This window comes from Rhodnius prolixus, unplaced genomic scaffold, assembly GCF_049639745.1.
Source record: "Rhodnius prolixus isolate KJV_2025 unplaced genomic scaffold, Rpr scaffold_1, whole genome shotgun sequence".
In the NCBI taxonomy this organism is placed as follows: Eukaryota; Metazoa; Arthropoda; class Insecta; order Hemiptera; family Reduviidae; genus Rhodnius; species Rhodnius prolixus.
In genome coordinates this window covers 42,897,186-42,920,389 of record NW_027411581.1, presented here as the reverse complement: position 1 = coordinate 42,920,389, position 23,204 = coordinate 42,897,186, and the positions used below count along the sequence as shown (strand labels likewise).

Sequence of the window (23,204 nt, the reverse complement as noted above, 5' to 3'; positions counted from 1 at the left end):
ATTTGAACGGTAGGTTCACTTGATGGTTGTCAAACCCAAGCGGTTAAAAAAATCAAAATACTGTTTATAAAAAATAAAAACTGCATTAAAAACACTAAATGGCAAGTTAAGTATTGTGCAAAACGCAATAACAGTGGATACGTAAAAACATAAATAAAATGCAATTAAGTTAATCTACTTGGATCAACCACAAAAATTGTTAGACTAGGCTACATAACGTGGGCCAAGTCCACAATTTGCTATCCTACAACATGTCAACTATTTCGTCACTAAAAACGTACAAATATTTTAAACATGTTTAGACTTTTTTTTTGTATATGTAGAAAGATTGTTTTTAAGATTACAAAGAATTATGAAAGAGGATCTCACCTTCTGTTACGTCAGTGTAGCAGTACATATTAGAATAACAGGGTCATAAAGGGCGTGAATGAGGAGGAAAAAAAATTGAATTAATTTAGTTTAATAGTTCCGGTTTCATTCTAAGTGATGTCACAATGCAGTGAAAGAACGAGTTCCTTACCATAATCATGAAGAAGAATATTTCAACAAGTATTTACTAAATAAAAATCTATTCTCCAAAAAGCAAAACATAAAAGAATCTCCAAATTTCACTTGACTAAAGATGAAATGTAAAATAAGTAGGGAACAAATAAATTTACGCAAAGTAAAGCTTTGGCTTAAAACAATTTAGAATACTGCAGTTATAATTCTTTTATCCTCTATTTGCTTGCCAATCTGAAACAAACTTGTACTGGATCGTTTCGTTTACAACTTATCACTCTTAGGTAGCATCTCAAATAAAGTATTCATGTATGTGTTATGTAGTATGCTTGAATTTGTTTTCAGCACATTTCCAATGCAATACCTATGAAAAAATGATCATTGGTTTAGACCAGCGGTCGGCAACCCATGGCTTGCGAGCCGCATGCGGCTCTTTTATCCAAATTGTGTGGCTCTTCACCCTGCCCAAAATATATTGTATAGTTTAATTTTATTGAAACGAATGAAAATTCCATTTCTTACAGGTATTTTTTCAAAAACATTTTAAATGTGATAGGTTCGAAATGAATAGAATTATACAATATCAAAATAAAGTACTTGATTTATATTGTAAGACTGCCGCCTTTTCATTCGTTATTATTTATTTGTTTATTTACTTTGCAATATGTGAAAATAAATATATAAAACATTTAAATGTTATTGGATATCATAAAATAATAATTTGTGAATATAAATGATCTACAGATTTTTTTACAATATCATTCTAGCAGCTCTTGGTAAGATTTATTTAAATTATTTAAGGAAATATGGCTCTCTACTTAAAATAGGTTGCCCACCCCTGGTTTAGACTCCTTTTAATCACTGGCAAAAATAATTAACTATCGGGGCGTGTGTTGGTCTATTGGTCAAAACACTTTGTAAGTGGAGATCTTCGAATCCCGCGTATGACTACTTTTTATTTCTTATACAAAATTGTTTATAGTAAAGTATGAGTTTCCGCCCCGTCCACGACATCTAATTGGTAGTTGGACGATAACCCCCCCTGAAAAATAAGCGATTACTTTTTTTCTTTTTTTACTTACTGAAAATCAACTTAATAACAAATCTTAGAAGTTTTCGATTACACGTATAATCTGGCTTTTCAACCGATTCATAACTTATCCAGCCAACTAACTACTTATTATTATTATTATTTTTTTTATGATTTAAGGCGCGTCAACATCTAAGGTTATTGGCGCCCGGAGCTTTTTTCAGTGCACTGGCGGCCTCCGGACAGTGTTCTCTCGTTACAGACAACACTGTCCATCACCGGACAGTGAGCTGTAAGAAGCTCCTAGGAAGAGAAAATCTAAGGGTCAGCAGCTGGATTCGAACCCGGGACCTCCGCGTGGGAGTCCAGTATGCTAACCTCATAGCTAATCCCTTCCCTACTTATTATTATTATTATTATTGCCATGTCACCTTTAACCACACTGCTTCTGACCATTACTGCTCTGATAGTAGAGAAGTTGTTAATTTTGATGCTTCTTGGTGGACCTTCACATTTAGATGGTTAAAAAACAAAAATACTCCTGGTGACCGATGGATGATACAATTAGGCAAATATACTTGACTTAGTTAAAATATAGAAATAGACTCATTTCAAAAGAACTCGCTCAACTTTATTCTAATTATGCCTTTATTATACAATCATTTTAATAGTAAGGACTGGAAGTGATCATTAAAACTTCGACAATGCTTGGCATTCCTTGAAAGAAAGTGTTAAGTAAAGTGCATCACTCTTTCTGTTAGTAAATGCAGATTGACTTTCCACGGCTAAGATGGAAACTAATCCCTTATCACCAATCCTCTTCAAAGTAGCACTAGTGCAACTGCAAGAGTAGTTAGGAAAAATGCAAATGGATCCATTTAACATATTGCTTATGTGGCCGATGCTAATTACAGTTTAGCCGTGTTAGAACTTGAGGACCAGCTCCTCTGGTCTATGGGTGAACTGATAAGACGGTATAAATTAAGTTCTTCAGGCATCAAATAAAGGAAAAATGGAATTACTATTACGAAGAAAATTACTTTAAAATGGACTCTGATTCTTTATGTATATAAAAGAACACAAAACAAGACTTCAATGCAAGATTAGCTGCTCGCTGCAGGTGTTTCTTTCTATATACTAACATTTAGATAAATCTCATCCACAAAGGCTCTTATTTGTATGAGCATTGCGAATTGAGACTAATGTCTGGGGAACACAAAATTCTTAGAGCCACATTTAATAATAAGTGTAAGAGAAAATGGAATCAAGCGAATAAGAAAAAACTAAGTGCTCCGGAATCTTTATATCCTACATTCTAAGAGTTGAGGCACGTTGAAAGGTCGATAGAAAGAGACTGTCACCTCGGCTACTGTATGGTTCTTCCTGATTCCTAGGGTAAGAAATAGAAAATACATCCTAGAAAACGATGACGTAACGATGTGATGACTAATCGGCTGAGGTTGAACGGAACTTAAGGATTGAGAAGAAGTTGGTTCCTGGTGTACTGAAGGGCCAACCAAGAGCAAAGAAAAGAACACTTCAAATTAATCACAATGTTCCTAACAAATAGAACAAACATTTAAAAAAAAAAGTACTCTAATTACCCTCTACCAAGATAATTACTCTTCTTCAGGGCTTACTATCATGTTTAATTTATTTGGACCAGCATCAGGGTAGTAATCACCTGGCAGGTTCACCAAAATGTCATTTTATGTAGCTAACTTTATCACAGTTGGTTACACAAAGCCAAATGAACGCTATTGTAGTGCATAACTGGTAGAATTATGTAAACTAAATACAAAATACTATAAGGAAGATGTGACCCCCATTCTAATAATTACGTCAATATTAATTGTATCGTGCAGGACACTATTGTGCACGATAACACTACAGTGATGGTACTTTGTGTTCCAAAAATAAATCAAACAGCCTACAACCCCACTGTACAGTTCGTACCCACATTCTTAATCTACAATGTCCCCCAGGTGTACCATTAAACTTATTTTGTTTCCTATCTAAATAACTCTCCAATAAATAGTACTTCAAAATTTGGTATGTTAGTGAACTAAAATAAAAATATCAATCGACATTTGTTCCGAATTTTAAAAAGATTAAGTACCATATTTATTGAGACAAAAATCATACACATCCAAAGTTAATTTCCCTTGGAAAAAGTTTTCAGATGAAAGTGATAGAGCTTTATGTGAGTAGTTACTTAAAACAAGATCAAGAAACCCTCAAAATATGGTTTTCAAGAAAATTACGAAAAACTTTTTTAAAAAATTGAGATGGAAATGAAAAGTTGATCAGTTTATTATTTGTTTCTCTAATATTTGTATTTTTGCACTAAATTTCGTTCACAAATAAAGGCAAAAGAAAAATCAAAAATTTGTCACAATTGTCACATTTCCTGTTACAATTGTAATAGAAAAAGAAATAAACTGGTAAAAAAATCAATAATTATTCTACTTTAAAAGTACATTTGGGAGACAGAAATTGTACTCTAATGGATGTCACGTCGACAGTAGTCGTATTTGTTAATATACAGTGTCAGTACGTAATAATAATGTGCCAGTCAATGTGTGGAGCAAGCAGTATGTGATGGACATTATGTGGAAAGTAGATAGATATGTGCCAAAAAGTAGATAAAAGAGTCTTCAGGTATTTTACTTTTTTTTTCAACACAGGCACAATGTCACTTTGAACAGTTTCCTGTGTCTAAATTTCATAATACAAGTCTTGTATTACAGAAAAAAAGAGTTAAGCTATTTCTAAATACAATCTCCTTTTTACGTATCTTACTGTTTTCTTGCTGACCATTTCGGTCTCTTTGTAATAAAAATGTAATGGTACAGTAAGAAAATAAAAGTATACAAAGCATCTGCGGACAAAAAATGACCTAAACATTGTAAAGTAATGAATGAACAAGCAGACACAAACTTTTACAAGGAAATAATGTTGGAACATTTCATGTCGAGTCATTCCGGCGATTTACCCAGTCCTTTGTAAATCTTACTGTAATAACAAGCTACACTTACTGTACAAGTTCCTTTAAACAGTTATGTCACATCATTAGAATTAATAATTATCCTAGACTCAGGATGTATAATCCAGGTAATGATCTAAAGTTCCTGTACCTTTTATACATAAACATAATTTTGAATTTAGTTTACAAAAGTTCACAAACTTAATGTTGTGTCATACTTTAAAAACATGTTGATAAGTTTTGCTAAATGACTAATAAATTCTGATATATTTAAAACATTGTAGTTTTGGAGGAATACACTTTCAATTTTATGATAAGGTTTATCAATTATAACTAGTTATATTTTATTATTATTATCATTAGTATTTTTTTTTTTATTATTAATGTTTTTATTCGCATAAAAGAAACAAAAATCAAATAATAAAATCCATAAAACATCTATGACATGGTTTACAACCGTCTGACAGATTAAAACAAAACTTATCGACTATAAAATTGTTTAATTGAAATAAAAGAAAGTGCTTAACTTAAAGTAATTATTTAAAAGGATATAAAAACAAAATAAAATAAAACCAGAATACTAATAATGGATAACAGAATACCTTGTGGAAAAAATGCTTCATTAAGGTGAAAACAAACCACCCGCCTAATAAAAACAAATGAGAAAGCAGAAGATACAAGGAAAAAATGGACAACCGCAATCAATCATTAGAAAGTTATTATTGAAAAGAACAAGAAAATAGAAAGACCAATACGGATAAAACCGTAAATAAGACGAGAAACACAGAAATTAGTTTTGCAATACTAATTTGTACAAACTGATGTTAACATAGGATAGTTGAAACTTCTGTTCTTTGATAAAGTAATAAAAAAAGTAGTTATTAAAAAATAAGATTAAGATATCCAATTCTTAGGGGATATTCAACCTTTTATGATAAAAAATAATTATTTTTGGAATATGTACTAGCAGAATTCTTTATGTTTAAATTTATAATATAAATTAAATATAATAAGAGTTCCCACTTAATTAACAATAAAAATGTAAGCTTAAAATATATGTTTAACAATCTGTTTGTATCACTCCATACATTTTAATTGAATCTACAGAAATTATGCTTTTTGAACTTATAAATACAAATACTGTAAATAGAAAAATGTTTAATCAAGAAATCGCTGGAAGTTTGAATTTATTTTTAGATTGGACCTTATTGAGAAGACTTAACTGCAACCTAGCGGTTGTTTTTTTTTCACTTTTCCGAGACATTTTCTTAAACTTCGATTTTGTGGAAAAAATTTATTTGGGCAACCAACCGTTTAGATAACATCGCAAGGTTGATCCAATTTTATCAACTAGATTTCCACTATCGAGAGTGAAAACATTTGCAACAGAATTGTCCCCGTTAAGCGGACCTCGAAACCCATATACTCCAGGTGAAAACTCAATTTTGAGACGCAGTTGCTATATTTTCTCTACAGAAAGAGGATTTAAAAATAATATAAAATAAATAATAAATACTCGGCAAGACCGAGTTAGCTAATAATTACGTTTTAATAATTTACGTTTTATGTATCAAAATATTCTTCTTTACTACTACTCTGACTGGATACAGAATTTGGTCCATCATGTCCCATAAAGAATTTTGACTTGACTTCCTTTTAAAATGTGAAAGTTTACTTCCACCAACCATTACCTACTCATTATTTTTTTGGTATTAATTATTATGGTATTACTTTTATTTTTTTAAACTATCATTAGAGTGCGGCCAGAGAAAAATACTGCCATTAGTCTAGGCTAGAAGGCATAATGGCAATTACCAAAAATACGAAAGAATAACTAAATATAAATAAATTTGCAAGTTGTTCACTTGACAATAGTAATTTTGTTCCCAGAATGCTCAGTATCATTTCAAGCAAACACTCGCTGGAGACAGTTGCAATGTAATAACAATTATTTATTTATTTATTTCCTCCTAAGGCACATCAATCTCTGACTTTGTTAGCGCACGGAACCTTTTCCAGTGCATTGCTATTATTATTATTGATGTCGCTTATTTTAAGAGACACCTTAAATATTCCAGTCACCTCTATTAAAATAATTACCGGAAATAGGGAGGACAGATAGATTTGTTAGAAAGTGTGGAAAAACTGTTTTTTTGTTTTGATTTTTAACTGATACTGTCTGTCAACTTTCTTTCTTTGTATGCATTTCCACAATGAGGAAGATTATTTTACATTTTTATCGTAATTATTGTCACCTATTTTCAACTTAGTCCATATTAAATGTTGTTATTTTTGTGTCTGATAAAACGTTTTAAATTGTTAATGTTCAAACCAAATTGACTTGATCAGTGCCGGCCACCGGTCAGGGTTCCCTTGCAGCAACACTCAATGTCAATCTCAATGCAGTAAAGTATAGAGGCTGCTAGGAAGAGAAAATCTAAAAGGAATCGTCTAGATTTTATTTACAATAATTGGATTTTTTAAAAGGTTAATTTGTAAAAAGTAATTCAATGAATTTATGTTTAGATCCGAAACTAAAATTTTTATCTGTTAAGGTTGAATTAATAACAAGCACAAAAACAAATTGTTATGGATAAAAACCTAGATAAAATTTAATATTCTAGCTATATAATAACAACATGTGCATTGAGGACGTGGTACACTTTCTTGGTGACTGCTCAATTCTTTCTTTTGAGATCCGGAGACTCTATTTCGGACGTTCAGTACTTACGAGAGAACAACTGATTTCTTTCCTAAATGGAACGCAAAGTTGTCAACCTCTTATTAAATATTGCTCGCCATGCCTGGTCTTATCGTTATCAGCTGGTTCAGGAGTTTAATTATTAATTTATAATTCTGTTATATATTGGTTATTTCGTTTTATTTTTATTTCTAGATCAGTTATATATATTGGTTTATTTGTTTTTATTTAACATCGACTCCGGCTGACGGATTTTCCAAGCCGTACAATATTTTCATTTTGTAATTTATAATTTATATTTCCTGTGAAGAATAAATATTATTATTATTATTATTATATAATAACATTATTTCCTTAAATAAACTTTCTTTTTAAAAAGTAGAGTATAAAGTTTGGTTAAAAGACTAAAGGTTCACAAATCAGAAAGTATGCACATCATATGAACATAATCCAGTTTTCATCCTCGTCTTTTAAAACTTATTTCTCTCCTTACTACCGTGGAAGCACTGTAATTGTTGCTAATTTTAATTTTACACCTAGGGATCGTTTGAGGGTTTATTCACTTTAAAAAAAAATAATAAGAAAACTTAACCATGGCCCTAAAGATAAAGGAAGAGCTGCTTAGAGATTCAAGATACTGAAAATTATGAGTAAAAGTTTTAGAAGAATAAAATATGTGCTTCTCAATATCAGGTTTTTTAAAGTAAACTTTTACATACTTTATTGATTTAATTTTGAAATAATAATACTGATGATCCTTAAAGAATTGTTAGGTTGTACAAAAGTACCGTGGAGGAAGCTTTCCCAAGAAATGGCAGTTCACTTCTACAACACGGTTGTTAAAGAAGTCAACCATTTTACATCTCATTAATTCTTTAATATCTTCCAATATCCTTTACTTTCCTGAAAAGCTTCATTTAGATGAAAAAGAAGAAAAACTAACCTTTGATCCCGGAAAATCAGTGTTATAAGTGTTGAGAAGATCAAAACTGTTATCAGCTTCACCAATACTGAAAATATCTTGATCTGGTTGGAAGAACGGTTTTGCTGGCAGCCTTAATGTAGTTTTAACTGGTTGTTGCGGTGGTATGAGTATGGACAGAGCATTGATTGGCCTTCTTATAATGTACGTTGACTCTATCACATTATTAAATGGATATCTTCCTTCTGGTGGGGCATACCTACAACATTTTTGTTCAGCAATGCGTTTTCATGATATAAAATTGTAATAATCACTTTCACTGTGAAGAGGTTTTTATTTATTTATTTATTTTTATTGAAAAAATACTAATTGAAGATTTGCTCAATAAAAGTATTTTCAATAGATCAAATTTTAATCTCAGAAAAGGTGAATGCTTCAATAAACAATACAAAAAAAAATTAAATGCTTTCCATTTCTCTTGTTCTAATAGTAATTACCAGCGAGGAAATCATGGGCATATGATTTTTATGCTTTCTTGTCCATTATCCAATTTGTCCGCATAATGAATATTGAATTTTTTATTTTTTGGATGAGACCGCGTTCCTATCCTTGATATTATATTATACCAAAATTTCTAACGTTTCTTCACAGAAGTTTCTAGTTAAAATATGAACTAAATTAAAGAAGACTTGAGATCCCACACACCTTTATCGCTCGCCCTTGAACAACTAAATGATTACGAGACAATGAAGCAAGTGCACAAGACATATGTAAACACCTCACTATAGTGATGAAAAAGAGAAAGAATTTTCCTCACGAATCTAATTACACATACACTTAGACAAAAAAAAAAAAAAATAGTCTTTTCAAAAATATAGAAGAGGATCCATTGTCAGATAAATATGGATTCACTTTTAACAATTGTTATTTTGGTATAAAATCTCCTCCCTTAATCACACGGAATTTGTGTAGCTCACACTTAAGAGTAGAATTGCGCTACAATAAAAAAAAAAATTCTGAACTGTTAAAAAACTTAAAGATAGAAAAGTATACTTTAAAATAGAGGTATTTTTACATAACATTAATTCCGTTCAGTAAAGCCACTCAACAAAAATTTCAGAAATCTGCAAAATAATTTATTTATTTTTTTTAATTCACAGACGCCCATGTTTCTTTTTCTTTTACTTCAAAAAAATAATAATAATAATAACTGAGTGGAATTCGCTTGTATGATGTAAGAAATAAATATCAGCCCAGAAATTAGATCTAAAACGAGGCATTGTAAAATAACCTCCCTATATGAATTTGTTTCATACAGTTTTTGAAACATTAATGAAGAATTTAGATGAAAAATATACCCTAAATGTCAATGACTCAGAAACATTAAAAGGAAAGCATCCTATTCCCTAATATTAGTTTTTCAATTCCTTATTTAATAACTATGTTGAGTCTTGGCCAATTTATTCTAATAAATAAAAGAACTCCAATGTAGCTAATATCAGTTAAAATGTAAACTTAGAAATTATAAAATTACCTTCCATCAGGTGTTTGTATAAGTTTAATAATTGATTTATCTATTTCAGGATCATTACGATGCGATGGAAAATGCGATTCTCTACGTCTAGATTCTAACAGGATTCCATCTGGTACAGCTATTCCTTGAGCATTCAGTCTATTCAAGGCTAATCGGTCTGATCTGAACGCTTCTTCAGGTATCTTACCACCTGAGTGTGGTAAAACCTGTTCCCTAAAGATCTGGCGTTTTTGCTGTAACATAAGAAACAGAAATAAACTTACAGCATTTTCATTATTATATCAATTTTTAGTACTAACATCATTAAAGAAACTATTATAAAATGAACATAAAATGATTTTGGCTATTTTTCAAACAAATCAATAAGCATTAATTTTTAATGTTCTTTAAAAGAAGCCTTAAATCGTCCCTTTCACATTTATGTAACTGATGATGTGATAAAATACTATACATGGTTAAGTAGTGTAATTAAATTACGGCATTATTTAAAGATTATTAACTATTAACAGTAAAGATATATACTAATTGTATAATGTTATAATTGAAAGAGATGGATGGCTCTTGCCAGTGAATCTTGACTTTCACCAAGAATAAGTACGGAAATATTCCAAAAATCGGTAATATTTTCTTTAAAAAAACATTAATTTTGACATAAATCACGATACATTGGTTAAATTTTCCCGGAGACTACTTCCTCCAGAAGGCATCTTTATATTGAAAAAATAAATTGCTTGAGAAAAAAAAAAGGTTTGTCTTAAATGCCTCCAACAGATCGGAGTGGAAAGTGGAACGTTATAATGAGGTCCCAGTGCAATGAGAAAACTCAAAACAAAACCAAAAATTGTTAGCTAATAAAAATAAATTATTTTAATTTTTACGCCAAATATGATGCAATTGGGAATAAAGAAGAAAATAATTAAAACTTTTATTTTAATTTATAACCATATCTTTATTTATCTTGGTAGATTCAAAGCCCTGATTAAGTAACAAAAAATCCAGCACTTTGTGCATTTTAATTTAATATAATTCCTGTTGAACAGCAGATAACTTTCCACCAATTTTCATTTTTCTAGTACCTACAAGAAAATGGCACCAACTCGGATAATATTTCTCTATTAAATCGCATATCTTCTACGCAACTTTGGATACAATATTGCAAGTGATAAAATTGAGTACACATTTAATGTAGTCATAGTGATATACGATAGTTGTGTTTCCAAGGTAACTGAGCACGTTTGTTTCAAAACGGATTAGTAGTAAATGCCTATAGCAATGAGTGAATATAACATTAATGGTAATAATTTGTCCAAATTCAATAAACAAGGCTTGAAAGATCCTTTAACAAAAAATGAAAGAGAAAGACTTGAATTCATTTTAAAAGAAGATAAGTTTGAAGAGTATAGTGAAGTGAGAACCAGTGCTGTAGATCTACAATTAATTAAGAAAAACAGTGAAGCTTGTGATCAAGTAGAAGAGGTAAGTGAGAACATATAAAACAAAACAAAAAACTGGTGAGAATAATCGAACGATTTTTCCTTTGCTGAAGTTAAATTAAATTTTCTTAAAACTTACAAGTTGAACTAAAAAGTATAGAGAACTTCAGTATCATAGCTATTCAAAATTATTTCTGCAGTGCTGGATAATAGCTCAGCAAGCGTATTATATGACAGAAAGAAAGTTGAAGTCAAATGTCTTTAGATTAAACTGATCAATCATCCCTTCCTCTCAGTTAATGGATGAAAATACGAAAGCGGTCAGAAAAAATATGCGTGCATAAAATCAACGATATTCTATGAAGTCATTTTAAAGGTATGATTTTCAAGAAAAAAAAATGGGGAAAACTAAAAAAAAATCTATAAATTAAAATTTAATATTTAATAGCAGATAAGTACATAAATTACACTGAAAGGGTACTTAAGAGAAAAGGCCAACATCTCTCTCGTTTTAGAATTAAAAAATAATAATTTTTGATAAAACTATGAACCAAAATAAAACATAAAAAGTTAGTTCATAATCATGAATAAATCGCATAGATACGATTAAAAAATAACACCTTGACACAACTCTTCGATTGTCGGAACAGGCTTTATTTACATGTACTTGCTGACCACAAATGTCGCTTGGTCATAGAGACTTCTAATGATATCACTAGTTTGGCTCATTATCCTTTTTCTTCATATTACTTCTCACAACTTATCCTAGTTGACGACGTCAAATACTTATTAGCAGTCTACAAAAAGGATGTGTGACAACATGTTTCACTCCCTCTCCACCTATAAATAAGTTGCTTTAACGAAAAAAGGGTATCAGTACAAGGGGCAAAGCTTTCTGAAGCCGTTGTGCGCTTCAGTTCACGTGCAATAGCATTTGTTCGTAGACTAGTACACATTTCTTAAGATCAATTTTAATCTGTCCGATCGGTTTTCCTTACTTCAAAATTGAGTCTGAGCTTCGGCCCGACCGTAAACAATACTGTACACAATTACCCGTGAAGACCCAATTGGGAAAAAGATAAGAATAGACACCTAGATGTGTGGCCTAATAATGAAGTTATTTTTATTCGCTTTTACAATGCCTTACTTACAAATAAATTTTAATAAATTTATTAATTTTAATAATTGTGTTGCTTGACCAGAAAACTGTTAAAATGTGTATATCAACAACGGCCAAACATCCAATTAATTCACAATTTTATATTTTATTTCTTCAAGCAATAAGTAATTAGATTCGGCTGATTCATTTTATGAAGAATTATTTAAGTTGGTAATCAACCAGACTGCTACACTTATTTAACATGTGTGTTAGGCTGGAAACATAGTGGAGCGGCGAGCAAAGCGGCGATGATAGCGAAGAGCGAAGCGGCGATATCAAACAGAAGTTAACATATGGAACCGCGCATAGTGGCGAGCAGAGCGAAGATAGAGCAACTCTATCTATTTCTAGTTTTTGTTTTTGCCGCTTCGCTCTTCGCTATCATCGCCGCTTTGCTCGCCGCTCCACTATGTTTCCAGCCTTAAGCGACCTATAAAAGTTGTTGCTCCAGTCAGTGGAGGTTACTTTATAACCCCAGTTTCTGAAGATGGGCACCAGGAGTGACATAAACATTTAAATACGAGTGACTTAAATTTAAATACTCGTAATATTTCCTAAAGTAATTATTTCTTGACCCCAGCCAACATGTACACTGTGAAATACAGCGTCGATTTTGCTACAGATAATGGGGTATACCCAGTCCTCACTAATAAATTTGAAACATGAAGTTTATTGTGACAACTTTCAACGCGTGGTTGCGCTGAATTAAAAGTTGGGTATGCCAATTGGGAGGGTTACAAAGGTCATCTATACCTCAGTTTGTAAGAAGTTTCAAATTGCTAACGTTCTGAACTGATGATAGTCAAAAAGTCAACCCTTTATTAATATAAAAATATATTATATTTATATTAAAACTGTCCGGTAGGACAGTTGTATAAGGGTTGACCATCAAAAACTGCACGAAAAAGTGTAACGTTGAAAAACACCCAACTTTGACAATTTTTTTCTATTTTTCTATAAAAGATAAAATTCCCAAATTTTCTTTATAATATAGGGCAAATCCTCCTTTATAACTGTAATTTTTTTGCAACCACCTAGATCTAATAGGTTTCGAGAAAAAAGTTGCCGAAAATGAGCAAAAACGGCTTTTTCAAAAAATGTTCTTGTTCTTGTTCTTCTTCTTCTTCTTCTTCTTGTTCTTGTTGTTACCTTTTTTGTAAACAACGTAGCGCCTAAACGCGTGAACCGATTTTCATGAATGAGGTGTCATTCGATTCGGAATTTTATGTAGATGTGCCTTTTGGGGGTCTCGGCCCTGTACATTGAATGGGAGAGGAGTTAGCCCCCTTTATGTAAGGCCCCCTCCAAAATTATTATTACTAATTACTCTGTAAATCTTGGCCCGATTTTGATAAAATTTGGTAGGATGATAGGGTTAGGGCTCCCCTACCTAACAATAAAGCGACGATCTGCTCTTAAACTTGTTAAGGGGAAGTATAGCAATCGTTTCAAATTATCGACACGTGAACCGATTTTCATGAATGAAGTGTCATTCGAATCGAAATTTTGTACAGATTTGTACTTTAAAAGTCTCGACGCTATGCCTCATAAGGAGGGGAGTTCGCCCCACCCAAATAAGGCCCTTTCTAAAACTATTATTACCAATATTTCTACAAAGCTTAGTCCGATTTTGATAAAATTTAGCACGAAGAAGTGATTAAAGCTCCTCTATGTGGCTGTGAAGTGCCATCATGCTCTTACACCTACTAAGAGGAAGTACTGCAATCGTTAAAATTATCAATGAGTGAACCGATTTACATCAATGAATTGTCGTTCGATTCAAAATCTTTGCCTTTTAGGGAGAAGTACTGTAATCGCAGTTTATTTTTCTTGCTCCTCTTAAAAGGAAGTACTGAAATCGCAGTTTAATTTTGCTATTTACGTACAAATACCTTCCTATTTTATTCAAAACGCTTTCTCAAAAAAATGGTTATTGAGGATGGTTTGGGGACCGTAACTATAATCATTCTTTAAAAAGATCTCTCCAGTGGTAGTTACGGTTCCGATTTAACACCTTATCAGGTTATAATGATAGAATAGCTTATTCCAAATTTTAAAAAATCTGTAAAGCAGACGTAACTTTGCAAATAGACAAAAAGGAAAATCTATCCAAAAGGTACAAAAATCTCCTTAACAAAAACTTACAGTTTTAAAAGTTAAGTATAAGGGTTGATTAAACGCCAAAAGGTACACAAATCAGCAGTTCCCAACATTTCATTAATACTTCATTGATATAATTTAAGTAATTTTACTGCATTAACTTTTCCTTCACATTTTTTAGAATTTATTAGTTGTCACAGACCCTTATGCTGGCCAGTTCATTCATAATATTTTTTTATTATAATTATGATAAAATGAGTGATGAATTATTCTGAGTAGTCACATATACATGCATGTTAAAGTAGAAAAAAACAAAGTTAGAGTCGGCCACTTTTTAAATTTCAATCACGGAGGATTCAAAACAATATTTCAGTCTTAAATTCGTTTTACCGAAATATTCGTGAGCACAAATAACATATACATTTAATAACAAGTAGATTATTCAACAATATTTACTCATTTCTCAATTGTAATTTAATTTAGTCCCCCTAATTTTACTTATGGTAAAATACTGGAATAATTAGCTGCCCTAAAAATATGCATATCTTTATTTTCTTTATTTTATATTACATATATATAACATTGTGGGAAGAACACCTAGATTGAGAATGTAATTGAAGAAAACTATATTATTTGCGATAAAGCCAGATTATTTATTACTTATTATTAGAAACGTTTGACTACAACATAAAATAACAATTACTTTAATCGAAGAATGAACTTAAACCAATGATTTTTATTTAAAAATAAAAATAAATGCATAAAATTATTGATGTAAAAAAAGTTTATGAATTTTTTAGCCTCTTATTTTTTTTATATTTTTTATAACGTTTTCTTTTTCACCTGTGATTAATAGTTTGATTATTATAGATAAATAGATATTACAGTCAATCTAAGTTAAATGGTGTGCTACTTGAGTAAATATTTTGTAGACGAAAATGGCCAGCATAAGGGTCTGTGACATCTAATAAATTCTAAAAAATGTGAAGGAAAAGTTAATGCAGTAAAATTACTTAAATTATATCAATGAAGTATTAATGAAATGTTGGGAACTGCTGATTTGTGTACCTTTTGGCGTTTAATCAACCCTTATACTTAACTTTTAAAACTGTAAGTTTTTGTTAAGGAGATTTATATTTGAACTACTTTCCATCATCAAAAAAATGCAATTCCTCATGAATAATCTCTCCATGGTGCTTTGTTAACTGAGATGAAAGTCGGGATATTGTGGTAATAGTTTATTCTAAATATGTAGTAATCAAGTAATTTAGATGAATTTAGACATCATTTAAATAAAAGATGTAATTTAATTAAATGTTAATGTAATTAAAAAATTTAGGATGGTAAAGAAGAAAATGATCAAAATGAATTTAAAGATGTGGCCGGATTTATAAGAAGAGGTAAATGGTGTAATAAACTTGATTCACCGAAGGTAATTTATAAAATTATTTTCTAAAATTTTATATGCGAGCTGTTAGCATTTAATTCGTTCAAAGTTCTTTCATCTATTATGTTTGATCAATATTTATAAAGAATGAGCGCAGAATTAAAATTAAATATTGAAAATAAATAAGCCGCTTAGCAATTTCACATATATTTGAATTTTTAATAAGTGAAGTAACGTTTCAGTAGAACTAATATCTTGAACTTTCCAGCCAAAGAAAGGTGCCATATTAACCAAAAAGTTTGGAAAAATGAAAAAAATCAGTCTCCCAACATCGAAAAAAAATGCAACTGTAGTTTCGTCCAAACTAAAGTCACATAAGGTAATTATTAATAATGACAATTACAGGTATAATTTAATGAGTATGAGTATATGAGTAAATTTTTCGGCTTGTTGCAAAGCCAGTATTAAGGAAAGAATTTTTTTTAAAATTGTATTCACCCTTTAAAACAAATTACTTTAAATTTAGTCATAAATGAGCAAGCAGGGAAGAATCTCTCGTGCCATAATAGACCCTTGTAGTTTTTCTAGCAAACTCACTGGAACTAAGTATATATATCTATGAATTAGAACTAAAACATTAAAATGTATAAATTATTTTTGAATTTGGGAAGTATATTTACTTTAAGCTGTAAAAACTTATTTTTCTCCATTATTACTTAGAAATTTTATCAATTAATCTTTCTCTTTTGTTAGAAGTTACCTAGATCCAGCCGTAAAGGAATAAATCAAGAAATACCATTTCCACAATTACCAAATCTACAGTTTGACGAAGAAACTTCTGCAGGCGAAAGAGACGACATAGTAGAGAGAATGTCAAGTTTTCAAAAGGACATCATGAATCAGAATAAGAATTATAATACTGAAAGTATAAACAATCTGCGAATCAGTTGTGCAAAAAATGCAAAACATATAAAAAGGGTTCAACTTGTTATGAAGAAACTTATCAACGGTTTGGATAAAGTTTGTAATTATTATTTTTGATTTTTTTTAACTTGTTTTTAAAGAAAAAAAAAAATCTTTATACTTTCTGCCTTACAGAAATATAACCATAAACACTAGATAAAATAAACTAGTTCTATTGAACAAATGAATTAAAGCATGACCTGTGCTAAGATTGGTTTCAATGATTATATTTTGGTGTTTGGACTGTTTTCTTCTTTCTAAAAGAAGGTGTAAGTTTTTAATGTGTTATTTGCATTCTACAGAGGTTACAAATTTGGCCCTATTTTTTAAACCTTAATGTCTACTTCTTATTTGATGAAGAGTCTGTTATTTATTTATTTTTTTCGATGTATTCTGTTACATCGAACAGTCTGAACAAGAAAATATCGGCTGCCAAAATCGCGAGAAAGAAGGTGCTGACTTAGCTAATCATATGTGTACATTGCAAATAAAACAGATCTGAGAGTTGAGCCCTGAAGAACGTTGGGCTTGATAACTTATCGGGTACTTAGGATCGAGTTTACTATTGCCTAAAAAAAGATATTTGTTTAATCTCTCTAATCGCCTCACATGGAGTATTTTTAATGTCTTGCGACAACCATGTAACGAGATGTGTTTTGAAAAGTACCTTTACCTTCTGACATCCCAAAGAATTCTTGGTCACCTTAGCCCTAATAAAAATAATGTTCAACAGTCACCTATTACCACTTAACGACACATTTCTTTAGCTGAATTTTTGGAACGCATCTGAGAGCGATTGTAACTTTCTTGCCTTTATTACAGACTAAAATAGATAATGATAATGTGATTAATTGAACAAATAACCTTTGACGAATCTCCTTTACATAATAAACTTGCATAATGCTTAAAGATTGGATTTGCTTAAACTTTATCCTAATAATTAAGCTCTCTATTTATTAAATTCAACTTGAAAGATCATTTAACCGTCTTAATTGTCATTACAGATTAAATTTGAAATGAAGGAAACTGAAAAGAAAAGTACCCCTTTAAATAAAAACAGAGATAAATACTCTACTAGTGGACAACGCAACAAAGATAAATTCTTTGCAGGGGATAAGAAACTCACCTCTAAATTGTCAGCAGAAATTTCGGACATTGAAATCGAGGTAATTTTTATTATTTAATGCACTAGTCCTCCATGTATTTTTTAAAACTGTACTTGGATAAAGTATTGCCTACAATCACACTTTAACTTAAAATTTAAAAGAACAATCAGAAGAAATTAAGGAAATTCTGACAACTACTATTACTGCTCATACGATAAATTGCTAATAACAATTATTTTTAGGAAACTGTAAAGAAACTTGCAGTATTTCAGAAAATTGATTTGGAATTACAAAATAACAGAATGAATGCAACATTCAGTGAGACCGAATTTGATGCGGAACTTGATGAACTGGAGACATTGGAAAAAGAAGTATCATCAGTCTTAAACAAATATTCAAATTCTCTCAGCATTGAAGGAGATGATATACTTTAAAAACATACTAAATATTATTGTGATAATGCTGAAATTATCCAAAGTTGTGAGAATAATTGTTTAATGAATGAAAAGTGAATATTTTATTGATAGCATTAACATTAGCACATTAAAAACAGCACAGATTTGCCTATAAAAAAAATGGTCTCTGTAAATAATTTTTATACTAGTCAAAACAGACACAAAGTAAAGGCAAATTTTTAGAAATTTATAATTGTAACTAAAATTGTAGCCTATTTTCTGAAATAGCATAATTGTCTAATAGAAGTCAATATTCGATTTAAAATATTCTCAGCAATTAAAAAAAATAAAATGTTAAATTGTCGTAATAAACCAGCATTTAGAACCTTATTACCTCTTGTAACTTAAGTAAGTCCTTTATCGAATGAGTCTACTTCATAAAAACAATTATTTCCTAAAAAACTGTCAACACTGTCTCATCAGCTGAGCATGTGCATTAAATTCAGATTCTAATTTTTTTCCATATAGGAAGAAGATGAGAAAGATATTTGGGGAAAGGATGAGAGCATATGACAGGGGGTAAGATAATCCTCTATTTCCAGCATTTATCAGCCCAATCCAAGGCGCCTGGCCGAAGGTTGGATGGCAATGGGAGACTGAGTCGTAATACTGAGTCTTCGAGGTAACATGCGCCGCTTTGGATAAGTAGGATTTCCCAGTTAACGAGGGCTTGGGAAAGCATTTGTTTTCCTTAAAATGCTTTCGTAAATGCTGAGTGATGGAGTAGGAAACATTTATGCTTTCTTGAGGGGCGTATCTAAGGCTGAAAGAAGAGGTCATGCCAATTCGCCGGCCCCTCTCTCTCTTCCTAGGCATCCTCAAAGGACCTGGGTGTTGGGGCTCCTCCTGGAAGAATAGTGAGGGGACTAACAATTAAGGAAGGGGTTTTTCCGGCATGACTCTCTGGTTTCTAGTATCTCCCTTGAGAGCCTAAATGGTTACTTGGAATATACTCTCCTTAGAATAATCCAAACTTTTTGATTTTAGGCAGTAACTTGAAATATCTGGGAAGTAGTGCATGGGTCAACAGGGAGATAATACCTGATTATCAGCTTCTCTCTTTCTAAAACATCCTTTGACAGCAATCCCTAAAACGTCCGGGAACCGTTGTGGGTACAGCGTTCGTAAGGGGCCCCGCACTTTCTGAAAGTACCAGATACCTTCCTGGAATGCCATTGGGGGAGTTTTCTTCAGAATATTTAGAGAGTTTAATGGGTAGAGGTGAGTTGGCTTCAAGGAGAAGTTTTCTCTTGATGCCAGCAGCAACTTTCCTCTTCAATCTTCCCTAGAAAAATGGATGAGTTTTTTTCTGGATGGGTTTCAATGGAAGGGACAACAGATCTAATTAAAAGTCGAAGTGCAGAACATTTATTTATTTATTTGATTTATTGCTTGAACATATAAAATATACAAAAGGCATGTCAAAAAATATTTCAGTTTCTTACAATCAAATTATATAAACAAATTTTTAAATGACAGCGATATAATTTACTAACTGAACTTCACTGACTTTAACACTACTCACTTCAGTTCAAAGTCGTCACTGTACCAGTTTGCCGCAGTATAATAATCCTTTACGCTATAAAAACAGTTGGTTATTACTTATTACACATTGAACTTGCATCAGTCGTAAATCCCCATAGCTCATTTAGAGTGGAATAGTAAGAAATAAGCTATACTTTACACTTCCAAACAAACTTCATTGCTTAATTTTCTCCATAGGAACACTATCTGAGATACCCTATTACTCAGAGAATGAATATGAGTTTTTCAAGAGGGCTGACTGCTCAGTAACTCCTAGAGTGTCACCATGCCCTCCTTCTTTACAGAAGCTGAATGTTTGGTTTTTGTCTTATTTTCATTTAGATTCAGCTTATTTTTTCCCAGTCACTCTTTAAAACATATTTTTATGTGCTTCTTTTGTTGCCGTGGTAAGGTCCCTTCCTTTCAACGATAAGTGTTGTATCGTCTGCATATAAAATATTTCTGTTGGGAAGTACTATTCCCATGTCACTTTGTTCTTGTTCTCCAACTTTGCCATTAAATTCCCATTGTTATTTTTTTTTACATTTTACGTTTTTTTTTTTTTTTTTTAATTTATGGTACTCGTCAGCATGGCCGCCAATGTTGTTCGCAGATTTGCCTAATTCAAGCATCAGATCTAGTGCAACCCGCTAGCTCCTTAATTCATCAGTATACCTGACTTCTCAAACATTTTTTCACTCCGGTAGCTCTTCACTCTTGGAAAACTGTAATTATACCAGTTAATCAATGTAGACAAAAATATATTAAAATCTTCTTTTGCATCATTACCTATACTTCATATTAAATCCCAGTTAATCTGGCTCATTAGGAAAGTAAATACATTAAACTGTTCCACTTTCATTAATCTTACTCATTTAATATTAATATTTTTGTCTTTTTTTAACTTCCAGAGTTTCAGCTATGCTAATGTATTGACCGAGGTGGTTGTTCTTTTGGAGTCGAGCTTATATATTGCGACATTCATACTTGGAAAATACTTGTTAATGACCTTCTCAACATCTTCGATGCTGGTATCTCCTTTTAATTTTCCAAGATGTAACCAGGCTTTCTTTACCACGTATTAGCTTTCTACAATTTTCCGAACTTCCTATTTCCACTATCCTTTTGACTGCTCTTTTGGGACTGACTACCTTTCACTTTCCACTTTGATCTTCACTTCTTCCTACAACTATACCTGGAAACCTCTCAACTACATTACCTCCGATTTCTTATTGAACACTCTAGATCTACTTCTTTCATTTTAAAGTTTCTCTTTTTACACATGAACCTTCATACTGCTGAGGTTTACTTTCATTTTCTGTAGAGGCAGTTTCTTTTTTATTTTTATATTATATTTTTTGAAGACGTTCTCCGTTGAGAGGTTATATTGTAGTGATGGTCGATATAATAAGTGTACAGTCTCATGAGGTAACCATGTTACTTTTCATATAAACTTTTTCTTTTAAATCTGTTACTTCTTCTATCAAAGAAGAAATAGTCAACTCAAATTTTTTTAATAATCTATTAGTGAGGACACTTACCTCCGTCTTGCCACATTGTTGACATAGCCAGTGCGGTTGTTAACACTCAATTAGGGCTTTTTTTAACTTTGTCTCATTTCTAGGCACTGCAAATGAATCACAATACCACATTTACTGCTACGAGAAACGATTCTTTCTAACATATCTTCCTTTTTGCAGACCACATATCTAAAACCGTCACATTGAGACGCCATGTTGAATTGCATTTGTCAAAAATTAAAATAAACAGGTGAGTTGGATATAGAACCAAGATGTTTTGGCGTAATTTTTAAAAAATCTATATTTCAGTAGAACCATTCGTCTGCATTTTGCCAATGCTAATCATGTATTTACCAAACTCATATGCCAGGTGCACATTTCTGATCGTGATTCGTTATTTGTTTTGTTTCTACTTCTGTCCAGCCAAATAATTTATTTTGTTCACCAATACAAAGTAACAAAAATCTATTTTCTTTAAATCTTGAAAGTAGGAATATAAGAGCACAGTGGTACTTTAATGACACATACATATGTATATCCTTCCTTAAACCCTTATCACTTCTTTCAGCTTAATTTTATCAAAATCCTGCCAAGATTTACAGAGTTATTATAAAAATAATTTTAGCATCACATACATATGTGGGGACTAATCTTTCAGTTGTAGCATGTATGTATATAACAATACCCCCAAAAGATACATCTCCATTAAATTTCGAATCGAATAACACCTCATTCATGAAACGTTTACAAAACAAGAAATATTTCTGAAAATGCCGTTTTGCCCATTTTTTGACTCATTCCGTAAGGAACTAACGAGAATATTGGTAAAACACTTTCTTCATTTAGTTCACATTACATTCATTTTCCCATAACGGATAGAGAATAATGCGACTCGTCAGAAGAATCTAAATATTTTTCCTCACCATGAAGCGACAGGTAAAAAAGTTGTGGTGGCTCAGTAGCAAAACAAGTAATAATTGGTTTAGAAAATCGTAAGGGAATTAACTCAGCGTTTCCCTTCAAATAGATTTCAGAACAACTAAAAATATATTTTTCTTAAGGGGTGGGTGTACCTTCTTATTCAACGGCCTGCCAACATTTCGGAAAATTTGTTAGTGCCCTTTTAAGCGCCCAATCGAAGAAATTCATAAAAAATGTTATGAGGATTCTTTTAAGATCATGAATTAAGGCAGGAAAGAACTAAGGAACACTGATTACTGGACACATTCCAGTGGCTCGTCATTTGCTCACCATGAAGGTAATTCAGGAGCGAAGCGTCAACAGTCCAAAACTGAAGAGTGTTCAGAGTTGAGGCGCACTACCCTTGGGGAATGGCCACGATTTTACAATAAAGATTGAGGGTGTTTGGAGTGGAGGTAATACAAGAAGATAAGTTCATAAACCTTTCTCTGACGGATTTGAGAAGGTACTGTGTCGAAACTAATAGATTTAAGATAAATCAGTGAGAGGATGGAATGTGAGAGTTAGGGTTTTTTATCAGGAAGATCAGGGCCCAATCGTGGCTTAAGTCATAGCCTTAGAGCACCTGTCTCGAATAATAACATAATGAAAATGTAGTGTCAAATAAGACTGCAGTCGACATGGTCTGCCAAGTAGCTACTCCAGACGGCACGCCAGAGCATGTTTCAAGTGGCTAATTTAAAGTAACTTCTAGAATAGTAAATTTCTCTCTAGTAGCATGGGAGAATTAAACTCGGATTATCACTGTCTGATAAATTAAAGTCACTTGCATTTGGTTGGCGAGTCGATAAAAGGCCAGTAATATGAGCTGTTAGGTTAGCGAAATCTCAACTATTGATTATGCCTTTTTAAGTTTTCTTGCCATTCCCAAATTTTGACATTTACCAAATAAAAAATTATTT

General features: G+C 31.7%; 2 protein-coding genes and 1 long non-coding RNA gene across 3 annotated transcripts in view; 1 reads left to right on the top strand and 2 right to left on the bottom strand.

Moving 5' to 3' along the window:
- The window catches only part of LOC141460134 (uncharacterized), a 69,438-nt gene that overhangs the window by 24,364 nt on the left and 21,870 nt on the right, over positions 1–23,204 (bottom strand). Inside the window, exons 2-3 of the mRNA XM_074139825.1 lie at positions 9,675–9,907; positions 8,162–8,399 (exon numbers count right to left, since the gene is read on the bottom strand). Coding sequence (XP_073995926.1) covers positions 8,162–8,399; positions 9,675–9,907 — 471 coding nt within the window. The remainder of the gene's footprint in view (positions 1–8,161; positions 8,400–9,674; positions 9,908–23,204) is intronic.
- On the top strand, positions 10,882–18,616 carry LOC141460126 (uncharacterized). The gene is made up of 6 exons (XM_074139817.1): positions 10,882–11,150; positions 15,706–15,798; positions 16,022–16,132; positions 16,507–16,773; positions 17,721–17,882; positions 18,065–18,616. Exons 1-6 carry the CDS (start codon positions 10,935–10,937, stop codon positions 18,254–18,256), a joined length of 1,041 nt encoding a protein of 346 aa, XP_073995918.1. The 5' UTR covers positions 10,882–10,934; the 3' UTR covers positions 18,257–18,616.
- On the bottom strand, positions 19,636–23,150 carry LOC141460188 (uncharacterized). Its single transcript, XR_012461779.1, has 2 exons — positions 21,343–23,150; positions 19,636–20,526 (listed from the first exon to the last, which is right to left on the bottom strand). It is a non-coding gene; the product is annotated as an uncharacterized lncRNA (long non-coding RNA).

What these genes read in the sequence shown, in the direction of transcription:
- LOC141460126 (XM_074139817.1), top strand. Translation starts at nt 10,935, where the DNA reads ATGCCTATAGCAATGAGTGAATATAACATTAATGGTAATAATTTGTCC. An exon ending in CTTGTGATCAAGTAGAAGAG is followed by an intron (nt 11,151 to 15,705) that starts GTAAGTGAGAAC and finishes TAAAAAATTTAG; the next exon opens with GATGGTAAAGAAGAAAATGA. An exon ending in TTTCGGACATTGAAATCGAG is followed by an intron (nt 17,883 to 18,064) that starts GTAATTTTTATT and finishes AATTATTTTTAG; the next exon opens with GAAACTGTAAAGAAACTTGC.